We start from the raw sequence: 16,373 nt of genomic DNA, 5'->3' as shown, positions 1-16,373 counted from the left end.
CCGGTAACAAGGTGGCTGCCGCCCTCGGGAAAATCGGGAGGGGCGGACAGGGAGGCTAGGACACCGCGTACTTCCTGGCAAACAGTCCCTACACGCGAGCAGGCACCAAACTCGGCTCTCCGTGCGCAGATTGGACCCATGCGCACTGGGAAAATCCTGCGCTCGGCCCCGAGTGTTGCTCACAGCCCGGCCCCCGGCGCTGCGGGCGGGCGGCGCAGACGCGGGGAGGGTGCCAAGGAAAGGGGTGGAACCTCTGCGCCCGGGCCGCCTCCTCTGGGAACAAACACTGCAAGCAGGCTCCTAGGCTCGACACGCCTTCCACCAGCTCAGGTGCTTCTTGGCCGCTTGCTTTCGATCCCCGGCCTCGTCGGCTCCAAATGGACCCCAGCTGCTCCTGCGCCACTAGTAACGAACCCCTGGCTCTGGGCCTTGGATGCCCGCTACTCAGGCACAGGACAGAGTGGCCCTGGGGTTAGACGAGGAAGAATTTTGAATTTGAGCACAAGTGGACGCCCGCAGTTCACCCAGTGCTTTCTTCCTCGCCAGGGCAGCGACAGCATTTTTTCAATCTATTTTTTTTCTTTTTTTTGGCCGTACCACTCGGCTTTTCAGAGCTTAGTTCCCTGACCAGAGATTCAACCCAGACACTAAGAAGTTAGAGAGCTGACGCCTAAGCACTAGACCGCCAGAGATTTACAGCCTCTATTTTTGAAGGGAGAGTACAGAGGCTCCAGACTGTCCTTGTTGAGGTCAACCAGCAGGCCAGGGGATTGCTAGACCGGGCCCCAGTGTCTGGAGGAGGCCTCGGAGCTGCCAGGACTTGATGGGAGGAGCGGACACTGCCTCTTTGGGGTTCAGGCCATGGGCCACGGCCCCCAGTCCGCAGCCCCAGTCGGCCTGGGCTGGGTCTGGAGCCCGGGACCTTCCCTGTGGAGTCCCATCAGGAGGGGACCTATTCCCCTTGGACCAGAAGAGAGGAGCTGGGGCTTCTCTATCCGCCTGAGTGGACACGAGCTCCCAGGGCTGGGTCCTGACAGAGAAGGAGGGCTCAGGGAGGCATCGCTGACCGTCTGCTGTAGCTCCTGCATCCCTGTCCCCGCTCACTGCTGGCCTTTCCCTTCCCGGCAGGCGGCTCCTGCGGCTGCGCTGGCTCCTGCACCTGCAAAGCCTGCAGATGCACCTCCTGCAAGAAGAGTGAGTGTGCGGGGCCTTCTCTGGGAATGCGGGGTCTGGGCTGAGTGCGAGGAGGGAGCCCAGAGCTCAGCGGGCAGGCAGGAGCAGGACAGTGACCAAACTTCCCGGCACCCCCCCTCACCAGGAAGGGATTCACAATCAGAGCTGGAATCACCTTCGGCATGACCGAGACCCAGGCGCGCACTAGAGAACAGGGAGACTGAGGCCCAGACGGGTCACCAACAAACCACCTCAGACCTGTCACTAGAACTAGTCCTCCTGCCTCCTGAGTCACGCTTCTGAATCCTCTCAGGGACCGAAGCACTTTAGGGACATGAACCAGTGGCCGTGCGTGGCTTCTCGGACCTGGTGCAGCCCCTTCCTGTCGAAGCAGCCCAGAGCTTCCCTATCCCGAGCGGGAGCTGCTCTGTGAGGGCTTTGCCTCCACTTTGATCCTGAGGACTTGGCTCACATCACTGGTGGTGCTGGGGGCTGGCTTTCTCTTGTCCCCAGAGGCCCTGCTCACTGCCTCTCCAAAGGCGCCGTGTGCCCTGTCCTGGGCGCAGATGGGCCGGGCAACCTGAACCTAGTGTGTGAGAGCAATTATCTCAGGACAGAGGACACCATCGTAAACTCAGGGTCTGGGCCTGAGGGCGGCTGGGGCCAGGCCTGCTGCTGGGAAGGGTGGTTCCGGACAACGCGTGGTCCGACTGCACGCTGCCCTTGCCTCCCCAGGCCGCTGCTCCTGCTGCCCCGTGGGCTGCGCCAAGTGTGCCCAGGGCTGCGTCTGCAAAGGGGCCTCGGACAAGTGCAGCTGCTGTGCCTGATGTCGCGGAGAGCCTGCCCCGGGTGTCAACAGAGCAAGCAGGACAAACCTGCATTGGACCGTTTTCCACACAACCGGACCTGACGCTACATTCCTTTTTCTATGAAATATGTGAGTTCTAATAAAAGCTGTTGACTTTATTCTGGCTCTGTCTTCCTTGGTCTGTCTTGGACAAAGAGACTCCGTGCCCATCAGGGCTGGCGTGGGGAACTGGGCTGGACGTGCGGAGACCTCGGCTCTGGACCAGAGAGTACCCCCGCACACCCCACACCCCCAACACACACACACACACACACACACACACACACACACTGAGCCTCTTAGTCGCTTAGGTTAATTTGAGCTCCCGTTTCTCAGCTCCACAGGATACCCTCGCCCGATGACATAGGGCATTGGACACACAGGGGACACACTCCCTCTACTGCCCTTAGGAGTAGGGGTTGCAGAGAAAGTTGTCCATTTCTCATTTTCCTTCTCTGGGGGCCCCTGCCAAACTCAGTCCTCCGTGACGAGAGCCTGGAAAGTACCCAGAGGGGATGGAATCCCACACCCCTCTTGTGTGACTTCTGCACGGGGCTTGCGTCTAAAACACGCTGGAAAGACCTCTCTGTATTTTCTGCCACAGCTTTAACCCTGGTCAGTAAAAAGGATCGCCAAGAAAACGTGTCAAAGGACACGATATGTGACACCCAGTTCTCCCTGCAACACGTAAAACCACCTTCACACGTGGAGGAGCAATTCTGAAAACCGGGCGCTCTCCTATGCTGCTCATACATTGAAAGTGCGCCCGAGTCCTGGGAACACTTCACAGATGCCCCACTGTGTGGACCACACACGCCTGGAGCAGCTCTGCCCCCTGCCTCCCCACAGGGAACATCAGTCTTGGCTTGCCCAGGGCTACGGGCACCCGTGACAGCTCCCTGCGGGGGCTTGGCTCTGAATCTTCGCAAGTTCCTCCCTAGGTCAGGCTGACATCTTCCCTTCCCTCAAAACCCAGCCCGTGGCTACCTGACATCCCGAAAGAAAGTGATTTGGATTTGGTGGGAATTTCCCAGCTGTTTCCCTGAGACTTGGTTTCAGAAGAAGGACTTCATGTGTTCCTCTGCAGAGTGACGGTGGTGCTGCAGTGCGGGGAGGGGGGGGGTGGGGTGCCTGCTGGGGTTTATTAGCAACAAGTGTGTGCTGAGGGAACAGGTAGTGTATTTCAGGTGTTGGGCCCCCTGGCGGTCTGGGGAGGGAACTCCTATTTGATGGGCACTCCGAGAGAAAGAGGAGACACGTGGCTCAGAAGTCAGGACCAAGATCGGCCACAGGTGCTCCGAGTGCAGAGGGCATTTCGGGAGCCGGCCCGTGCTGCGTGCGTGGGCGTTGGTGTCAGGCACTCAGGTTCACAGCCGCCATGCCACTTCCTGACCTGGCAAGTCACTGATACTCTCTGAGATTTCATTTCCTCCTTTCCATACAAAAGATTCATTTCAAGGAGGGGCAATAAGCGAGATAGTGGCCTGGCTCCTAGCTCGGGCTTCCCGAACGGTGTCCTGTACGATCGCTCTCTCCACACTGACATTTGTGCACAGAGAATCCTTGAGCTCCCCACAAGCTCCTGGAGAAAGGCTCCCTGGTTTGCGAGCAAGCTCACGGTGAGGGCAGAGATGGATAGGAACCTTGCTTATCCAGTGCCAGAGGGCGTGGGGATGTCCTCCAACAAGCCCCGTGCAACGAGTCACCGCCACAGCGTTTGGACAGACTCGGTGAACCTGCGTGGTCTGGAGTGATGGTGCCAACTCCAGAGAGGTTAAGCAACTTACCCGAGGGCACACAGCCTATACTCAGAGGACTAAACCTACACTGCAGCTGTCTCACCTCCCGGCCACACGGTGCCGGTTACGACATCACGGGAGGCTGAATCCGGCCTCTCCTTTTTCAGGGCTGCAAGGGTCTTCGCAGACAGTCCAGCTGTGCTCCTGGCTGCAGACGTGGGCGGCTGAAGCCCAGAGAGGTCACAGAGCTGTGCGGAGGGTTCTGAGTGCCGGCTCAGGGCTTTCCCACTGCTGCCTCTGTGCCAGGTGCTCAGTGTTCTCACCCTTCATGGGATGACGTGGTGTCCGGTTGGGCGCGGGGCTGCAGTCAGCCTGCAGGAGGGCCAGTCCCATCTGTGTCACATATAGCCACGTGACATAACCTGTCTGTGGCTCAGTCTCCTGTGCCCTAAAGGGCAAAGTAATAGTGTCTGGCTCTCGGGATTAAAGAACTGAATACATGCAAAGAAGGTCAGAATACACTGGGCACTCAGTGAGTAATCTACCACATCGCCCATTCATTTATTTATCTATTTACTTATTTGCTATCATCAGCCTAGGAGACATTGTTCTCCTTCCAGACACGCAAGCAAGGACGGTGTGTTTAGCTCTGTGCTCTGGGCTGTCCCCATCAACCCTGTGAGCGTGGGACCAGTTCCCCCGAGAGGGTTATCCTGTCTTCACGCAAAGAGCCGTTGACACACTACAGATAGAAAGCCGTGAGGGACACAGTCCGTGCCCTCCTCACAGACACAGAAGGATCCTGCCACTTCTGCTGTCACCTGCATCAGGATTTCCTTACCATTTTCTTTTCAGTGATCTTCTGAAATACGTTATACCAAAAAACAAACAAACAAAAAACCTCTTGAACACTACTGAAGGAGAGAGTCAGAAGGTAGCCACAGAATCATAAATACGCTCCTACTGGGTCACCTTGGTCGCCCCCAGGATTGAGCTGGACGTGGTGGAGACGGGCTGAGGACACAGCTCTGGGCCAAAGGGGAGCTTTCTCACTGACTCCCTCTTTCAGCTGCGAAGCGACAAAAACACAGAAGCAGGGCACCACTCCCCAGCACTGTGTGCCTGCCTCAGTAGCCTCCTTGTACCGTAGGTACTTTGGCCTTTGGGAAACGGGCTCCTGACTGCCGTCTCCCTTCCCGGTTGGTGTGACAACTCAAAGAGCAAAAGTGACTAACAAGGCTTGGCATGGACTCCACGGTGAGTAACTGTCAGGACTACTCAAAGGGAACTATGCACTCGTCTCGCTTTGTTATTCAACGCCAGGTCTGCCTGTCACCTACAATGATGCCGCCCCTGGGGAAGCGTCCCATGGCTAGGGAACCTCCACCCTGGCGTGGGGGTGGGCCGGCTACAGTGAGGAGCGCCCCTGGAAAGTTTAGGCAAAGAAGCCCCCGGAGAAATGAGCCAGGACCCCTCCAGGAAAGGAAAACACAAGTGGCGACTCGCGGCTGAAGCCAATGTTCACCGCGCTGCGGTTACAGGAGGCGGTACCGGAAAAATGCTTCCAAAGGACCGTGGTGGGGACCGGGGCTGGCAACGCCTGGGGACACATGGGGTCGGCGAAACGGTGGTGAGGGTCACATCCGCCTGCGCTCTCTGACAGCGCTCCCCGGCTCCAGCCAAGCCAGGGGACACGAGAGGGAGGCGGGGGCTGTTCTCAGGCTGCAGGAAACGGCGACCCGGAGGCCGGCGGCGGCGGCGGCGGCGGCGGCGGCGGCGGCGGCGGCGGGGCCTGGGGCGGGGAAGGCCGGAGGACGCGGGAGCCGGATTCCTGCACAACCCGCCAACACGGTGGCTGCTCCCGTCGGGCACGTTGGGAAGGGGCGGCCAGGGGGCTGGGACACCGCTTACCGCACGGCACCCGGTCCCTCCGCTCCGGCCGGCACCGAGGTGGAATCGCGCGCTCCGCCCCGCCTGTTGCTCACGGCCCGGCCCAGGGCGCGGAGGGCGGCGCCGGCGCGGATCCGCGGGGCGGGTGCAAGGCGGGGGCGGGGCCTCTGCGCCCGGGCCGCCTCCTCGGCCTATAACTGAGCCCCCGGGCTCCTCGCTCCCACACGGCCCCCACCGGACCCCTGAAGCGGCTTCGCCCCTTGCTTTGGACCTCGGGCCTCACTGCTCCTCCAGATGGACCCCAAGTGCTCCTGCCCCACTGGTAAGGGAGCCCTCCCTGGCTTGGAGCCTTAGGATGCCCCCTTCCCAGGCACAGGACGAGAAGGGAGGGCTTTGAGTTTGAGCTCGGGAGGACTCCTGTCACGGGTCCAGGGCTTTCTTGGTAGCCAGGCTCCTGAGGGCACGTCAGTCTCCCTTTGCCTCTCTGTTGACACTGAGGGCACGGAGGCTCCAGGCTGTCCTTCTTGAGGTCACCCAGCAGGCCAGGGGATTGCTAGACCGGGACCCAGTGTCTGGAGGAGGCCTCGGAGCTGCCAGGACTTGATGGGAGGAGCGGACGCTGCCTCTTTGGGGTTCAGGCCATGGGCCCCGGCCTCCAGCCCCCAGCCCCAGTCGGCCTGGGCTGGGTCTGGAGCCCGGGACCTTCCCTGTGGAGTCCCATCAGGAGGGGACCTACTCTCCTTGGACCAGAAGAGAGGAGCTGGGGCTTCTCTATCCGCCTGAGTGGACACGAGCTCCCAGGGCTGAGTCCTGACAGAGGAGGAGGGCTCAGGGAGGCATCGCTGACCGTCTGCTGTAGCTCCTGCATCCCTGTCCCCGCTCACTGCTGGCCTTTCCCTTCCCGGCAGGCGGCTCCTGCGGCTGCGCTGGCTCCTGCACCTGCAAAGCCTGCAGATGCACCTCCTGCAAGAAGAGTGAGTGTGCGGGGCCTTCTCTGGGAATGCGGGGTCTGGGCTGAGTGCGAGGAGGGAGCCCAGAGCTCAGCGGGCAGGCAGGAGCAGGACAGTGACCAAACTTCCCGGCACCCCCCCTCACCAGGAAGGGATTCACAATCAGAGCTGGAATCACCTTCGGCATGACCGAGACCCAGGCGCGCACTAGAGAACAGGGAGACTGAGGCCCAGACGGGTCACCAACAAACCACCTCAGACCTGTCACTAGAACTAGTCCTCCTGCCTCCTGAGTCACGCTTCTGAATCCTCTCAGGGACCGAAGCACTTTAGGGACATGAACCAGTGGCCGTGCGTGGCTTCTCGGACCTGGTGCAGCCCCTTCCTGTCGAAGCAGCCCAGAGCTTCCCTATCCCGAGCGGGAGCTGCTCTGTGAGGGCTTTGCCTCCACTTTGATCCTGAGGACTTGGCTCACATCACTGGTGGTGCTGGGGGCTGGCTTTCTCTTGTCCCCAGAGGCCCTGCTCACTGCCTCTCCAAAGGCGCCGTGTGCCCTGTCCTGGGCGCAGATGGGCCGGGCAACCTGAACCTAGTGTGTGAGAGCAATTACCTCAGGACAGAGGACACCATCGTAAACTCAGGGTCTGGGCCTGAGGGCGGCTGGGGCCAGGCCTGCTGCTGGGAAGGGTGGTTCCGGACAACGCGTGGTCCGACTGCACGCTGCCCTTGCCTCCCCAGGCCGCTGCTCCTGCTGCCCCGTGGGCTGCGCCAAGTGTGCCCAGGGCTGCGTCTGCAAAGGGGCCTCGGACAAGTGCAGCTGCTGTGCCTGATGTCGCGGAGAGCCTTCCCCGGGTGTCAACAGAGCAAGCAGGACAAACCTGCATTGGACCGTTTTCCACACAACCGGACCTGACGCTACATTCCTTTTTCTATGAAATATGTGAGTTCTAATAAAAGCTGTTGACTTTATTCTGGCTCTGTCTTCCTTGGTCTGTCTTGGACAAAGAGACTCCGTGCCCATCAGGGCTGGCGTGGGGAACTGGGCTGGACGTGCGGAGACCTCGGCTCTGGACCAGAGAGTACCCCGGCACACCCCACACCCCCAACACACACACACACACACACACACACACACACACACACACACACTGAGCCCCTTAGCCGCTTAGGTTAATTGGAGCTCCCGTTTCTCAGCTCCACAGGATACCCTCGCCCGATGACATAGGGCATTGGACACACAGGGGACACACTCCCTCTACTGCCCTTAGGAGTAGGGGTTGCAGAGAAAGTTGTCCATTTCTCGTTTTCCTTCTCTGGGGGCCCCTGCCAAACTCAGTCCTCGGTGACGAGAGCCTGGAAAGTACCCAGAGGGGATGGAATCCCACACCCCTCTTGTGTGACTTCTGCACGGGGCTTGCGTCTAAAACACGCTGGAAAGACCTCTCTGTATTTTCTGCCACAGCTTTAACCCTGGTCAGTAAAAAGGATCGCCAAGAAAACGTGTCAAAGGACACGATATGTGACACCCAGTTCTCCCTGCAACACGTAAAACCACCTTCACACGTGGAGGAGCAATTCTGAAAACTGGGCGCTCTCCTATGCTGCTCATACATTGAAAGTGCGCCCGAGTCCTGGGAACACTTCACAGATGCCCCACTGTGGGGACCACACACGCCTGGAGCAGCTCTGCCCCCTGCCTCCCCACAGGGAACATCAGTCTTGGCTTGCCCAGGGCTACGGGCACCCGTGACAGCTCCCTGCGGGGGCTTGGCTCTGAATCTTCGCAAGTTCCTCCCTAGGTCAGGCTGACATCTTCCCTTCCCTCAAAACCCAGCCCGTGGCTACCTGACATCCCGAAAGAAAGTGATTTGGATTTGGTGGGAATTTCCCAGCTGTTTCCCTGAGACTTGGTTTCAGAAGAAGGACTTCACGTGTTCCTCTGCAGAATGACGGTGGTGCTGCAGTGCGAGGGGGGGGGGGGGGTGCCTGCTGGGGTTTATTAGCAACAAGTGTGTGCTGAGGGAACAGGTAGTGTATTTCAGGTGTTGGGCCCCCTGGCGGTCTGGGGAGGGAACTCCTATTTGATGGGCACTCCGAGAGAAAGAGGAGACACGTGGCTCAGAAGTCAGGACCAAGATCGGCCACAGGTGCTCCGAGTGCAGAGGGCATTTCGGGAGCCGGCCCGTGCTGCGTGCGTGGGCGTTGGTGTCAGGCACTCAGGTTCACAGCCGCCATGCCACTTCCTGACCTGGCAAGTCACTGATACTCTCTGAGATTTCATTTCCTCCTTTCCATACAAAAGATTCATTTCAAGGAGGGGCAATAAGCGAGATAGTGGCCTGGCTCCTAGCTCGGGCTTCCCGAACGGTGTCCTGTACGATCGCCCTCTCCACACTGACATTTGTGCACAGAGAATCCTTGAGCTCCCCACAAGCTCCTGGAGAAAGGCTCCCTGGTTTGCGAGCAAGCTCACGGTGAGGGCAGAGATGGATAGGAACCTTGCTTATCCAGTGCCAGAGGGCGTGGGGATGTCCTCCAACAAGCCCCGTGCAACGAGTCACCGCCACAGCGTTTGGACAGACTCGGTGAACCTGCGTGGTCTGGAGTGATGGTGCCAACTCCAGAGAGGTTAAGCAACTTACCCGAGGGCACACAGCCTATACTCAGAGGACTAAACCTACACTGCAGCTGTCTCACCTCCCGGCCACACGGTGCCGGTTATGACATCACGGGAGGCTGAATCCGGCCTCTCCTTTTTCAGGGCTGCAAGGGTCTTCGCAGACAGTCCAGCTGTGCTCCTGGCTGCAGAGGTGGGCGGCTGGAGCCCAAAGAGGTCACAGAGCTGTGCGGAGGGTTCTGAGTGCCGGCTCAGGGCTTTCCCACTGCTGCCTCTGTGCCAGGTGCTCAGTGTTCTCACCCTTCATGGGATGACGTGGTGTCCGGTTGGGCGCAGGGCTGCAGTCAGCCTGCAGGAGGGCCAGTCCCATCTGTGTCACATATAGCCACGTGACATAACCTGTCTGTGGCTCAGTCTCCTGTGCCCTAAAGGGCAAAGTAATAGTGTCTGGCTCTCGGGATTAAAGAACTGAATACATGCAAAGAAGGTCAGAATACACTGGGCACTCAGTGAGTAATCTACCACATCGCCCATTCATTTATTTATCTATTTATTTATTTGCTATCATCAGCCTAGGAGACATTGTTCTCCTTCCAGACACGCAAGCAAGGACGGTGTGTTTAGCTCTGTGCTCTGGGCCGTCCCCATCAACCCTGTGAGCGTGGGACCAGTTCCCCCGAGAGGGTTATCCTGCCTTCACGCAAAGAGCCGTTGACACACTACAGATAGAAAGCCGTGAGGGACACAGTCCGTGCCCTCCTCACAGACACAGAAGGATCCTGTCACTTCTGCTGTCACCTGCATCAGGATTTCCTTACCATTTTCTTTTCAGTGATTTTGTGAAATACGTTATACCAAAAAATAAAAAAAAAAACCTCTTGAACACTACTGAAGGAGAGAGTCAGAAGGTAGCCACAGAATCATAAATACGCTCCTACTGGGTCACCTTGGTCGCCCCCAGGATTGAGCTGGACGTGGTGGAGACGGGCTGAGGACACAGCTCTGGGCCAAAGGGGAGCTTTCTCACTGACTCCCTCTTTCAGCTGCGAAGCGACAAAAACACAGAAGCAGGGCACCACTCCCCAGCACTGTGTGCCTGCCTCAGTAGCCTCCTTGTACCGTAGGTACTTTGGCCTTTGGGAAACGGGCTCCTGACTGCCGTCTCCCTTCCCGGTTGGTGTGACAACTCAAAGAGCAAAAGTGACTAACAAGGCTTGGCATGGACTCCACGGTGAATAACTGTCAGGACTACTCAAAGGGAACTATGCACTCGTCTCGCTTTGTTATTCAACGCCAGGTCTGCCTGTCACCTACAATGATGCCGCCCCTGGGGAAGCGTCCCATGGCTAGGGAACCTCCACCCTGGCGTGGGGGTGGGCCGGCTACAGTGAGGAGCGCCCCTGGAAAGTTTAGGCAAAGAAGCCCCCGGAGAAATGAGCCAGGACCCCTCCAGGAAAGGAAAACACAAGTGGCGACTCGCGGCTGAAGCCAATGTTCACCGCGCTGCGGTTACAGGAGGCGGTACCGGAAAAATGCTTCCAAAGGACCGTGGTGGCAACGCCTGGGGACACATGGGGTCGGCGAAACGGTGGTGAGGGTCACATCCGCCTGCGCTCTCTGACAGCGCTCCCCGGCTCCAGCCAAGCCAGGGGACACGAGAGGGAGGCGGGGGCTGTTCTCAGGCTGCAGGAAACGGCGACCCGGAGGCCGGCGGCGGCGGGGCCTGGGGCGGGGAAGGCCGGAGGACGCGGGAGCCGGATTCCTGCACAACCCGCCAACACGGTGGCTGCTCCCGTCGGGCACATTGGGAAGGGGCGGCCAGGGGGCTGGGACACCGCTTACCGCACGGCACCCGGTCCCTCCGCTCCGGCCGGCACCGAGGTGGAATCGTGCGCTCCGCCCCGCCTGTTGCTCACGGCCCGGCCCAGGGCGCGGAGGGCGGCGCCGGCGCGGATCCGCGGGGCGGGCGCAAGGCGGGGGCGGGGCCTCTGCGCCCGGGCCGCCTCCTCGGCCTATAACTGAGCCCCCGGGCTCCTCGCTCCCACACGGCCCCCACCGGACCCCTGAAGCGGCTTCGCCCCTTGCTTTGGACCTCGGGCCTCACTGCTCCTCCAGATGGACCCCAAGTGCTCCTGCCCCACTGGTAAGGGAGCCCTCCCTGGCTTGGAGCCTTAGGATGCCCCCTTCCCAGGCACAGGACGAGAAGGGAGGGCTTTGAGTTTGAGCTCGGGAGGACTCCTGTCACGGGTCCAGGGCTTTCTTGGTAGCCAGGCTCCTGAGGGCACGTCAGTCTCCCTTTGCCTCTCTGTTGACACTGAGGGCACGGAGGCTCCAGGCTGTCCTTCTTGAGGTCACCCAGCAGGCCAGGGGATTGCTAGACCGGGACCCAGTGTCTGGAGGAGGCCTCGGAGCTGCCAGGACTTGATGGGAGGAGCGGACGCTGCCTCTTTGGGGTTCAGGCCATGGGCCCCGGCCTCCAGCCCCCAGCCCCAGTCGGCCTGGGCTGGGTCTGGAGCCCGGGACCTTCCCTGTGGAGTCCCATCAGGAGGGGACCTACTCTCCTTGGACCAGAAGAGAGGAGCTGGGGCTTCTCTATCCGCCTGAGTGGACACGAGCTCCCAGGGCTGAGTCCTGACAGAGGAGGAGGGCTCAGGGAGGCATCGCTGACCGTCTGCTGTAGCTCCTGCATCCCTGTCCCCGCTCACTGCTGGCCTTTCCCTTCCCGGCAGGCGGCTCCTGCGGCTGCGCTGGCTCCTGCACCTGCAAAGCCTGCAGATGCACCTCCTGCAAGAAGAGTGAGTGTGCGGGGCCTTCTCTGGGAATGCGGGGTCTGGGCTGAGTGCGAGGAGGGAGCCCAGAGCTCAGCGGGCAGGCAGGAGCAGGACAGTGACCAAACTTCCCGGCACCCCCCCTCACCAGGAAGGGATTCACAATCAGAGCTGGAATCACCTTCGGCATGACCGAGACCCAGGCGCGCACTAGAGAACAGGGAGACTGAGGCCCAGACGGGTCACCAACAAACCACCTCAGACCTGTCACTAGAACTAGTCCTCCTGCCTCCTGAGTCACGCTTCTGAATCCTCTCAGGGACCGAAGCACTTTAGGGACATGAACCAGTGGCCGTGCGTGGCTTCTCGGACCTGGTGCAGCCCTTTCCTGTCGAAGCAGCCCAGAGCTTCCCTATCCCGAGCGGGAGCTGCTCTGTGAGGGCTTTGCCTCCACTTTGATCCTGAGGACTTGGCTCACATCACTGGTGGTGCTGGGGGCTGGCTTTCTCTTGTCCCCAGAGGCCCTGCTCACTGCCTCTCCAAAGGCGCCGTGTGCCCTGTCCTGGGCGCAGATGGGCCGGGCAACCTGAACCTAGTGTGTGAGAGCAATTACCTCAGGACAGAGGACACCATCGTAAACTCAGGGTCTGGGCCTGAGGGCGGCTGGGGCCAGGCCTGCTGCTGGGAAGGGTGGTTCCGGACAACGCGTGGTCCGACTGCACGCTGCCCTTGCCTCCCCAGGCCGCTGCTCCTGCTGCCCCGTGGGCTGCGCCAAGTGTGCCCAGGGCTGCGTCTGCAAAGGGGCCTCGGACAAGTGCAGCTGCTGTGCCTGATGTCGCGGAGAGCCTGCCCCGGGTGTCAACAGAGCAAGCAGGACAAACCTGCATTGGACCGTTTTTCACACAACCGGACCTGACGCTACATTCCTTTTTCTATGAAATATGTGAGTTGTAATAAAAGCTGTTGACTTTATTCTGGCTCTGTCTTCCTTGGTCTGTCTTGGACAAAGAGACTCCGTGCCCATCAGGGCTGGCGTGGGGAACTGGGCTGGACGTGCGGAGACCTCGGCTCTGGACCAGAGAGTACCCCGGCACACCCCACACCCCCAACACACACACACACACACACACACACACACACACACACACACACACACACTGAGCCCCTTAGCCGCTTAGGTTAATTGGAGCTCCCGTTTCTCAGCTCCACAGGATACCCTCGCCCGATGACATAGGGCATTGGACACACAGGGGACACACTCCCTCTACTGCCCTTAGGAGTAGGGGTTGCAGAGAAAGTTGTCCATTTCTCGTTTTCCTTCTCTGGGGGCCCCTGCCAAACTCAGTCCTCGGTGACGAGAGCCTGGAAAGTACCCAGAGGGGATGGAATCCCACACCCCTCTTGTGTGACTTCTGCACGGGGCTTGCGTCTAAAACACGCTGGAAAGACCTCTCTGTATTTTCTGCCACAGCTTTAACCCTGGTCAGTAAAAAGGATCGCCAAGAAAACGTGTCAAAGGACACGATATGTGACACCCAGTTCTCCCTGCAACACGTAAAACCACCTTCACACGTGGAGGAGCAATTCTGAAAACTGGGCGCTCTCCTATGCTGCTCATACATTGAAAGTGCGCCCGAGTCCTGGGAACACTTCACAGATGCCCCACTGTGTGGACCACACACGCCTGGAGCAGCTCTGCCCCCTGCCTCCCCACAGGGAACATCAGTCTTGGCTTGCCCAGGGCTACGGGCACCCGTGACAGCTCCCTGCGGGGGCTTGGCTCTGAATCTTCGCAAGTTCCTCCCTAGGTCAGGCTGACATCTTCCCTTCCCTCAAAACCCAGCCCGTGGCTACCTGACATCCCGAAAGAAAGTGATTTGGATTTGGTGGGAATTTCCCAGCTGTTTCCCTGAGACTTGGTTTCAGAAGAAGGACTTCACGTGTTCCTCTGCAGAGTGACGGTGGTGCTGCAGTGCGGGGCGGGGGGGGGTGGGGTGCCTGCTGGGGTTTATTAGCAACAAGTGTGTGCTGAGGGAACAGGTAGCGTATTTCAGGAGTTGGGCCCCCTGGCGGTCTGGGGAGGGAACTCCTATTTGATGGGCACTCCGAGAGAAAGAGGAGACACGTGGCTCAGAAGTCAGGACCAAGATCGGCCACAGGTGCTCCGAGTGCAGAGGGCATTTCGGGAGCCGGCCCGTGCTGCGTGCGTGGGCGTTGGTGTCAGGCACTCAGGTTCACAGCCGCCATGCCACTTCCTGACCTGGCAAGTCACTGATACTCTCTGAGATTTCATTTCCTCCTTTCCATACAAAAGATTCATTTCAAGGAGGGGCAATAAGCGAGATAGTGGCCTGGCTCCTAGCTCGGGCTTCCCGAACGGTGTCCTGTACGATCGCTCTCTCCACACTGACAGTTGTGCACAGAGAATCCTTGAGCTCCCCACAAGCTCCTGGAGAAAGGCTCCCTGGTTTGCGAGCAAGCTCACGGTGAGGGCAGAGATGGATAGGAACCTTGCTTATCCAGTGCCAGAGGGCGTGGGGATGTCCTCCAACAAGCCCCGTGCAACGAGTCACCGCCACAGCGTTTGGACAGACTCGGTGAACCTGCGTGGTCTGGAGTGATGGTGCCAACTCCAGAGAGGTTAAGCAACTTACCCGAGGGCACACAGCCTATACTCAGAGGACTAAACCTACACTGCAGCTGTCTCACCTCCCGGCCACACGGTGCCGGTTACGACATCACGGGAGGCTGAATCCGGCCTCTCCTTTTTCAGGGCTGCAAGGGTCTTCGCAGAGTCCAGCTGTGCTCCTGGCTGCAGACGTGGGCGGCTGAAGCCCAGAGAGGTCACAGAGCTGTGCGGAGGGTTCTGAGTGCCGGCTCAGGGCTTTCCCACTGCTGCCTCTGTGCCAGGTGCTCAGTGTTCTCACCCTTCATGGAATGACGTGGTGTCCGGTTGGGCGCAGGGCTGCAGTCAGCCTGCAGGAGGGCCAGTCCCATCTGTGTCACATATAGCCACGTGACATAACCTGTCTGTGGCTCAGTCTCCTGTGCCCTAAAGGGCAAAGTAATAGTGTCTGGCTCTCGGGATTAAAGAACTGAATACATGCAAAGAAGGTCAGAATACACTGGGCACTCAGTGAGTAATCTACCACACCGCCCATTCATTTATTTATCTATTTACTTATTTGCTATCATCAGCCTAGGAGACATTGTTCTCCTTCCAGACACGCAAGCAAGGACGGTGTGTTTAGCTCTGTGCTCTGGGCCGTCCCCATCAACCCTGTGAGCGTGGGACCAGTTCCCCCGAGAGGGTTATCCTGCCTTCACGCAAAGAGCCGTTGACACTACAGAGAGAAAGCCGTGAGGGACACAGTCCGTGCCCTCCTCACAGACACAGAAGGATCCTGCCACTTCTGCTGTCACCTGCATCAGGATTTCCTTACCATTTTCTTTTCAGTGATCTTCTGAAATACGTTATACCAAAAAACAAACAAACAAAAAACCTCTTGAAGACTACTGAAGGAGAGAGTCAGAAGGTAGCCACAGAATCATAAATACGCTCCTACTGGGTCACCTTGGTCGCCCCCAGGATTGAGCTGGACGTGGTGGAGACGGGCTGAGGACACAGCTCTGGGCCAAAGGGGAGCTTTCTCACTGACTCCCTCTTTCAGCTGCGAAGCGACAAAAACACAGAAGCAGGGCACCACTCCCCAGCACTGTGTGCCTGCCTCAGCAGCCTCCTTGTACCGTAGGTACTTTGGCCTTTGGGAAACGGGCTCCTGACTGCCGTCTCCCTTCCCGGTTGGTGTGACAACTCAAAGAGCAAAAGTGACTAACAAGGCTTGGCATGGACTCCACGGTGAATAACTGTCAGGACTACTCAAAGGGAACTATGCACTCGTCTCGCTTTGTTATTCAACGCCAGGTCTGCCTGTCACCTACAATGATGCCGCCCCTGGGGAAGCGTCCCATGGCTAGGGAACCTCCACCCTGGCGTGGGGGTGGGCCGGCTACAGTGAGGAGCGCCCCTGGAAAGTTTAGGCAAAGAAGCCCCCGGAGAAATGAGCCAGGACCCCTCCAGGAAAGGAAAACACAAGTGGCGACTCGCGGCTGAAGCCAATGTTCACCGCGCTGCGGTTACAGGAGGCGGTACCGGAAAAATGCTTCCAAAGGACCGTGGTGGCAACGCCTGGGGACACATGGGGTCGGCGAAACGGTGGTGAGGGTCACATCCGCCTGCGCTCTCTGACAGCGCTCCCCGGCTCCAGCCAAGCCAGGGGACACGAGAGGGAGGCGGGGGCTGTTCTCAGGCTGCAGGAAACGGCGACCCGGAGGCCGGCGGCGGCGGGGCCTGGGGCGGGGAAGGCCGGAGGACGCGGGAGCCGGATT

General features: G+C 59.3%; 1 protein-coding gene across 1 annotated transcript; it reads left to right on the top strand.

Annotated features, from left to right (window-relative positions):
• The first annotated feature begins 377 nt into the window (after nt 1-377).
• On the top strand, nt 378-2,000 carry LOC136141358 (metallothionein-1E-like). Its single transcript, XM_065899545.1, has 3 exons — nt 378-405; nt 1,129-1,194; nt 1,909-2,000. Exons 1-3 carry the CDS (start codon nt 378-380, stop codon nt 1,998-2,000), a joined length of 186 nt encoding a protein of 61 aa, XP_065755617.1.
• The last annotated feature ends 14,373 nt before the right edge of the window (nt 2,001-16,373 follow it).

Source organism: Phocoena phocoena, chromosome 20 (genome assembly GCF_963924675.1).
Source record: "Phocoena phocoena chromosome 20, mPhoPho1.1, whole genome shotgun sequence".
Taxonomy (NCBI): Eukaryota; Metazoa; Chordata; class Mammalia; order Artiodactyla; family Phocoenidae; genus Phocoena; species Phocoena phocoena.
This window is presented reverse-complemented; position numbering and strand designations above follow the sequence as displayed.